The sequence below is a fragment of the Echinops telfairi genome, unplaced genomic scaffold, assembly GCF_000313985.2.
Source record: "Echinops telfairi isolate 266 unplaced genomic scaffold, ASM31398v2 ScPeMD7_22;HRSCAF=79, whole genome shotgun sequence".
Taxonomy (NCBI): domain Eukaryota; kingdom Metazoa; phylum Chordata; class Mammalia; order Afrosoricida; family Tenrecidae; genus Echinops; species Echinops telfairi.
The window spans coordinates 3,965,962-3,973,316 of NW_022103919.1; the positions used below are offsets into that span (position 1 = coordinate 3,965,962).

A 7,355-nucleotide genomic window follows, 5' to 3' on the forward strand; every position below is an offset into this window, starting at 1 on the left:
TAGGCATTCTATGCCCTTCTCTCCATTGATTTTAGTTCACTTGCTGTTCCCTTGTCCCAGGGTTGGTTCCTCACTTCCCCACCCCCTTCCTTTTTCCCACCTCCCTTTCTCCCTTCTTCCTGGAACCATCGGTCCCATTCTTACCGTCCCCAAACTGTTTATCATGCTTATCTTATTTAGACAGACACGCAGAGACATTAATAAGTGCAAAAAACAGACAAAGCCAAACAAAAGTCAAACCAACAAACAATAACAAAAAAAACACCCAAAACAAAATAACAATAAAAAGAAAGCCACTGACAAAAATGGAAAAGATTCAAGGTCTGTTTGTTGGCCTTTACAAGTGTTTTCCAGTCGAGTCTGATGGGGTGCCACACTCTGTCTCCAGTCTATTTTTGGTATTCCCTGGGGATTTCGTCACTTTGCTCACCTTGCTGCTCTGTTGCATGCCCTTAGTGTTTCGTCCCATTGTGATGGGGTCAGATTGGACACAATTTCTGCACTGTCTCGCGGTAGGGCCCTATGGTCCTCTCTGTGCATTGGCTGCTCAGAGCAGGAATATCATCCTCGGGGCTTGGTGGGCCAGGATGTGTTCCCCTCCCTCTCCGTTTCTCCTGTGTGCTCCAATCAAGATGTGCCCCTCTCCCCAAGTTGTAGCTTCAGTGCTGTCCTCTGAAGTGCATTCTTCTGGGGGAAGGGTGTCCACAGAGTTGGGATTGGGGCCGGCCCTCGTGTAAATTTTTACAGTTCATGCCTTAGTCTCTGCACGTTTAGAGACATTTTCTTAAGGAGCCAAACTTTTTCACATAGTGCTTCCTTCCTGTAGGAAAAGCGCCCCAGGCCCTGTGAAAGGGGGCAGCTGTGAGGGCCACTCTCTCTCGCTGGCCCTTTTTAAAGAACTTTCCCTTTGCTCTACCCTAGGGCTCTGGGCGGGACCATGTGCAGGTGTCTGGCTCATTGCGCATCACACACACCGAAGGTGCAGGTGTGAAGTTGCCCTTCCCTCCCAGCCTGACCGCATGCTGTTAGTGCGGTGCCCTCGTTGGAGCCCACGCAGTTTGCACACAAAGGATGGTTTATTATAGTCACTGGCTACAGAGCAAGCAGACAGGCAGAAGTAAAAATACCAGTTAAAAAGTGAGTTTGGAGTGGAGAGGGCTGCAGCTACCACCCTGGCTGAGCTGCCTGTCGGGGAGGAAAGGTAGCACCGGAAGCTGCTGCTCCGAGGCCAGCCCTGCCTCCCACCAGTGCCCGGGACCAGTTCCTGAGGACCCCAGGGGCCTGCCTGCCCAAAGGCTTCCCCCATTTCTGCTTTTGGCAACTAAGACAGGTGTCCTCTTCTTGCCAAGGGTGCACCCAGCACTTCATGCTGCATGAGGCTGACGCCCGCCAAGGGCCCAGGCTCTGAGGGCAGCTGCTACAGGCAGCTCCCTCTCCTCAGCAGAGTGGGAAGGGTTGCAGTGCTCGGTGGGGACGAAGGCAGGGCAGGGTGGAGAGGCTCCAGAGCCACTGGGCAGAAGCAGGGCTGGGTGGGCGCAGGGGTCATCAGCCTTTTGGGCTCCCTCACAGCTGGATGGCCAGGGGCAAGGACAGGAGGGGCCAGTCTCCGTACCCTGAGCAGCTGGGTCACCAACAGACAAGTGGCAGGGCTACACCCAGACACTCCTGCCCAGGCCAGAAGGGGCAGGGCCTGGGGGGGTGGGGGGCCTGCTTAGCTGAGCAGTTCCAAGTAGGTGACGGGAACCTTGCCCTTCTTGTTGCCTCGCTCGCCAATGAGCCAGTCAGGGTCCATGCCAGGCAGGCTGTAGACAGTGATGAGCTGGGGGGTGGGGGTGGGGTGGGGACAGAGAGGGTCAGGGCTCTCTGTCAAGGGCAGAGTTGGGATTCCACATGAGACATGGGCATCTAGACTCCCAATGGCAGGCGGTCACCTCTCCACCGCCCTCCCAAGACCTGGTTGACAGGGTGCTGCCTCCCTCCACCCTCATGCTGGCTCTGCCCTCAGGCCCCCTTCCAGCCACCCGCTAGGGCACCTGGGTCTACCTCATCAGCCAGCAGGGCCAGCTCACTACTGTCAGCCGCCTCATAGTCATAGAGCACTCGGGCCTTCCGGGTTCCGCTGGCGGGTGGGGCCACCTCCTCCAGGCAGAGAGCAGCCTCCCCTGGAGGAGCCAGGCCAGCCACAGAGGGCACCACAGGCATCGTGGCCGCTGTGGTGGTGGGCGAGGTGCTGCTCAGGGGTGGGGAGGCGGGCTCCGTGGTGCCCACAAAGGTGCCTGGAAATCTGGGGAATGTGGAGGGGACAGTTTCAGCAGCTGGAAGCTGTGACTCAGAGCCAGTCTTGGGCGTCCCTCCTGCCCCACAGAATAGCAACTGGGCCTCTTCCACTGACCCAGAGGCACAAGCCCTGCCCCAGCCCAGGAGTCTGTTGTGCTACTTACATGGCTCCCTGAGAGCTGGCAGCATGGAGGGAGAAGCAAGTTGGGAAAGTGAGGTGTCCTGCCTGCTGGTCCCTGTCATCCTTCCCACCCTGCAATCTCCTCAAGAGTCTCCAAGCCCACCTACCCACCCACCTGCCATCATAGGCAGAGAGGGAGAGGGAGAGGCTTCACTGAGAGCTTTCTGAGCCCAGGGAAGAGGTGGTTCTAGGCTAGGAGGACCAGAGACACCGCCCTCCGCCCCCGGCCACAGCACCCACACCTGCCCAGCTGTTTCTGCAAGTCCAGCATGTGGCGGTAGCACTGCGCATAGTAAGTTGTCTGAGACTCGACGAATTCATGGAGGCAGCGAAGGTGGTTCACCTGTGGGGGAGAAGCCAGGCGTGTCTTCCTAACAAAAGCTCTATCTGAGCGCTCAGCAGCCCAGGGCAGCGTGGAATTGTCACGGGCTTCCACGGCCAAGTCTACAGAAGCAGTCTGCCACGCCTTTCCCCCTCGTTGTCTGAACTCGACATCCCTCCTGGGCCCAGCATTCCAGTCTCTTCTCCCCAAGCACCCTGGTCCCTTAGAGACGAGCTGCCCGACTCCCCGAGCCCACGGGCATCTCTGGGTGAGGCTGAGGGCAAGCATGCCTTCCCCTCACCTTCTCAGTCACCACGCTGTGGTGAAGGGGGCCTGAGCTAGAAGCTGCCAAGTTCGTGTGTTCCGTGTTTATTCTCAAAAATAATTTTTTTAAGGTGGGCTCGAGGGCAAGACTTACGTGAGTGCTACTGATTCCCTCCAGCAGGAGACGCGTCACTTCTGCCTGCCGGTCAAACTCCGTCTGGGCCACTCGCAGCTCCTGCTCGGCCTGGGCAGGGAGTGATGAGTGAGACCTGCCTCCCTGCTGCCCTCCCATCCTCCTCCTCAGGGTCCGGTGAGCCCACTTTGCCCTCCAAGGGCAGGAAGCCACGGCCCTGAGGAAGACGACTTTCCTCTGGGGGCCGAGGGCACTTTCCACCCAGCCCCTGAGCGCTGGGTCCTGACACCCCCCTTGGAACTCCAGCTGGCAGGTTCCTGCCAGCAGCAGCTATAGCGCCAGGCCCTCCTGGGCTCTGCTCCGGGCTCCTTCACTGGCCCAGCCCCTGGGACGGGGAAAGCCCAGGTAGCAGAGGCTTCCTGAGGGCCGCTGGGTGCTGTAAAAGTATCCAGAGAGAGAAAAATAGACCCAGAGAGGCTCACAACTAGTAACCAGCCCTAACGCCGACAGCAACAGTGTGCTTGGACCCTGTCTCCACCCTCCCCCCAAGCACCCTGCACCACTCACCTTGTCTACCTCGTCACTCCAGAGCTGCGGAGACCACAACAGGACCAGTCAGCAGGGGAGAGAAGGGTTAGGGTCGCTCAATCCCAGAGCCCCAGTCCTGGCCCAGCTCCCAGAAACCTCACTCGCCCGCCCCACTCCCCGCCCCCATCTATCCACCCCACCCCGATCCGGAGCTGGGGCTGAGGTGAGGCCTAGTGTGAGCAGGGGCTGACCACCACCATCCAGCCGAACATGCCACATGCAGGGATGGGGACGCAGCCAGCTGGGAAGTCCTGCTTGCCTTCTGCCCGCGCCTCACCCACAGTGTCAACCCCCAGCTCCCCGCACCTCACCCTGATGCCCTCACACTTGGCTAAAGCTGGTGGGCTGGGAGGCAGGACCACGTGACCCTGGGCCACTCACTGAGCCTTTCTGTTCTTTGGCAGAGAAAGGCACCCTCGTGTCTGAATCACACTGGGGTTCAGTGACAAAAGAAAACCGGCAGTCTCCACCCTCCTGGGTCTTCCTCCTCCCCCTCAGACCAGGAAAGAGGGCAGGAGGAGGCAACTAACATCTAAAGCTGCGGCAGCCCCGATCCCCGCACTGGGACTCACGAGACCCGATTTTCCTGCCACTTGGGGAAATCTGTCCTGAGGCAATAACCGGAAATACAGTCTCCACGGACAGAAGTCTGTCACCGTGTGGTTTATCCAATCAAAACATGGCTGGGACCTCCATGGTACCCTTGAGGAGTGGGGGACACTGGCAACATGCTCATGACATAAAGACAAGCCAAGAGTCCACTAGAGGACCCATGGGGGGGTGGGTTACCCGGACAAAAACGCAGGAAAGGCACAAGAGTGGTTGCAACCGGCATGGTGGGATAGATGTGATTAAACCATTTCCCAAACTCAAAAGAGTAAAGTACCAACTACCCCGATGCTGTGCAGAATAGCTCCAAGCCGCTCCAAGCCTTCGTGAGCAGCCCCTCCCAGCACTGCCCACTCACTCCGCCCATGCTTTGGGTTTCACTCTTGGGCACACCTTCCACCCCAGCCTCAGTGCCGGAGCACAGGCTGTGTCTGCCCCCTGCAGTTACTTCCTTTGACCTGCTCCTCCCCGGGACTACCACACCCAGCAGCTGGTCAACTGGGGGGCAACCTGGTCAGCTGACTTGAGGGTTCTCGCACTGCTGGAAAGCAGGACCCAGATCTCTTCGGCTCTCTAGCCCCAGTGCCCACCCGAGGCTGGTAAGTGGAGGTGGGTGGAGGGAGTGGAACCCAGTGGGAACTGGCCAGCGTGATAATGCGTGGGGCCCGGCAGACAGACCCCTGGAGATGGGACAAGTCTCAGATTCACACTACTCAGTGCGGCTAGCTGAGCCTCCTCTTCAGCATTTTGCAAGGAGAAACAGATCCGGTGGCAGGGGTCCAGGCACAGAGATGTGGACAGAGGTGGGGTTGGTGATTCCCCTCCAGCCTCAGGCCTTGCCTGTCCAGGTGTGTGGCGCCCCTGTCTTGTCTTCCAGCCCCTGCGTCCTGTGCTGTCAGGCTAGGTGCGCAAGTGGGATGTGGGGGGAGAAGAGGCTGGAGTGGAGCCGATGGGGGGCGCTTACCGCAGAGGCGCTGGCCGAGAGAATGTAATTACGAGGTCTAGTCTCCTGAAAGTCAGGCACCGTCTGGCAGGGAACAGAGTTCATAGGGCTGTCACACGGGGCTGGGGCCAGGGCTGAGGCCAGGGGCTGCCCCCTGAGGCTCTCATAGGGAGCTGCCAGGAGCCCCCGACCCCAGGGACAGGAGGTTCCAGACACACAACATGAACACCCTTCTCCTAGGGGACATGGCTGGGATGTCCCCAAGAGCAAGCGTGGCGGTGTCAGCTTGCGGCTGCTGTCAGCACCTTTGCTCCTGGCTAAGGCCCAGGTTGGGTCTGGCCCCTGGCCCAGGTCATGCTCCCCTCCTCCCCTGACCAGGCTCATTCAGACATCCCAGTTAGAGCCAGAGCCCCCCCAAACGAAACCTGCCCCCCACCAGTTTCTCCACTCCAGATGCCCCACACCACACACCACAACTCTTACTCCTCTATCAGGGACCAGCCCCGCCCCCCACCCCACCCCCCGGTCAACAGATGAGTGATGGATGGATGGACAAGCTTTGAACATTTGCAAAAAGCTGACCCACAGGCTCCAATGCCTAGCACTCCTTCCAGACCTGAGGTTATGCATGGTGGAGGCTCTGGTGGGGTTACCAGCTGCTTGCAAAAGGCCTCAGGATGTGCCCTGGGCCAGCCACCACCCCATGGGCCCAAGGGCAAGGTGGGCAGGTCAAGCAGCAGCAGCACAGCACATGGGACAGGTATACTCACATCTCCCTCACACTGAGCCAAGTTACCCAAAGCAGAACAGAAAAGAACAGAAACAAAGAGTTAGTGAGTCCACAGCGCAGGCAGGAGCAGGCCCCCCACAGGCCCCAGTGGCAAGGGCCACAGGCAGACAGATACACAGGACCCCACTTTCCGGAAAGCGTCCTGCTGTGTGCGCGTGGCATGTGTGTGCAGGGGTGGGTACATGGAACAGAACTGCATGGCGTGAGTCCTCGGGGACACGGGCTGGTGCGGCCTTGCTCCCAGCTCTCTCTGTAGGGCTCCTGACCGGACCAAAAAGGGTGAGACTGCCTGGGCTACCCAACTGGAGAAGAGGGAGGAGTCTGTTTGTGCCAGGTTCCTGGGGGAGAGGAGAGCCAGCCCAAGTGACAGCCTTCGGAGAGAATATCCTGACCCAGTGACTTAGAAGAGGTCACCCCAAAAGCCATCGGCTCACCTACGCAACTCCAGCGAGATTCCTGTGGTTGAGCCCCTGCCTCTGACCTGGTCCCCCACACCTGAATGAGCTGACCCTGCCCATGGCTCTTGCCAGAGGCAGCCCAGGTCCACTATGGTCCTGGGTCCCTCCAGGTTTGGCACGGGGCTCTCTTGGACAGCTCAATCTGAGCGAGACCAGGCCTTCCTCAGCCGAGAGCTTGGGCAGACAGGGCGGTTTTCCCTGGCACACCCCGGACCTGGGAGTCACTTCAGGGTGTGAAGTGGTCATCAATCAGACCAGCACCCCTGAGCAGCCTGGCACCCCAGCACCGCCCCCCTTAGGACCCAGCTTTGTGGTGCTCTCCCTGGTTCAATCATCCCATGTTGTGGGTCCTACGGTCCAGCCAAGGGGAACGGGCCTCAAAGGAGTGAAGGCGGGGGAAATCTCGGGGCTCTTAGACCCTCAGACGTGCCCTGAGCAGGTGGGTGGCCCAGCTCCAAGGTCCTCTCCGGGCCAGAGCAGCAGGTGAGGGGTTAGTAAGGGGGAGCCATGCCCAGGCGGAGCCGGGGACAGAGCGGAGCATCCAGGGAGGGCAGGGAAGAGGCATGCGAGAGACTCCAACTGGCTGTCTGGGAAGGCTTAGGGGGAGCCCTGGGCCCAGGTGGGGGTACCGCTGGTCCACCTACCCCGTCTGCGATTGCCCTGTGACCCAGAGCTCGGGGGCCACCAGGGTTCTCTTGGGGGTGAGAGGGCAGAGAGGCATGACCTAAAGAAGTCAGCCCTAGCCCAGCGCCCCCCAGCCAGGCCACTCAAGGCAGAGAGGGAGAAGAGG

General features: G+C 59.6%; 1 protein-coding gene across 1 annotated transcript in view; it reads right to left on the reverse strand.

Annotated features, from left to right (window-relative positions):
• Positions 1-1,057: 1,057 nt before the first annotated feature.
• The window catches only part of SH3GLB2 (SH3 domain containing GRB2 like, endophilin B2), a 20,382-nt gene continuing 14,084 nt past the window's right edge, over positions 1,058-7,355 (reverse strand). Inside the window, exons 5-11 of the mRNA XM_045288516.1 lie at positions 5,339-5,682; positions 3,745-3,768; positions 3,199-3,288; positions 2,701-2,801; positions 2,442-2,456; positions 2,044-2,284; positions 1,058-1,819 (exon numbers count right to left, since the gene is read on the reverse strand). Coding sequence (XP_045144451.1) covers positions 1,712-1,819; positions 2,044-2,284; positions 2,442-2,456; positions 2,701-2,801; positions 3,199-3,288; positions 3,745-3,768; positions 5,339-5,682 — 923 coding nt within the window. The 3' untranslated portion in view covers positions 1,058-1,711. The remainder of the gene's footprint in view (positions 1,820-2,043; positions 2,285-2,441; positions 2,457-2,700; positions 2,802-3,198; positions 3,289-3,744; positions 3,769-5,338; positions 5,683-7,355) is intronic.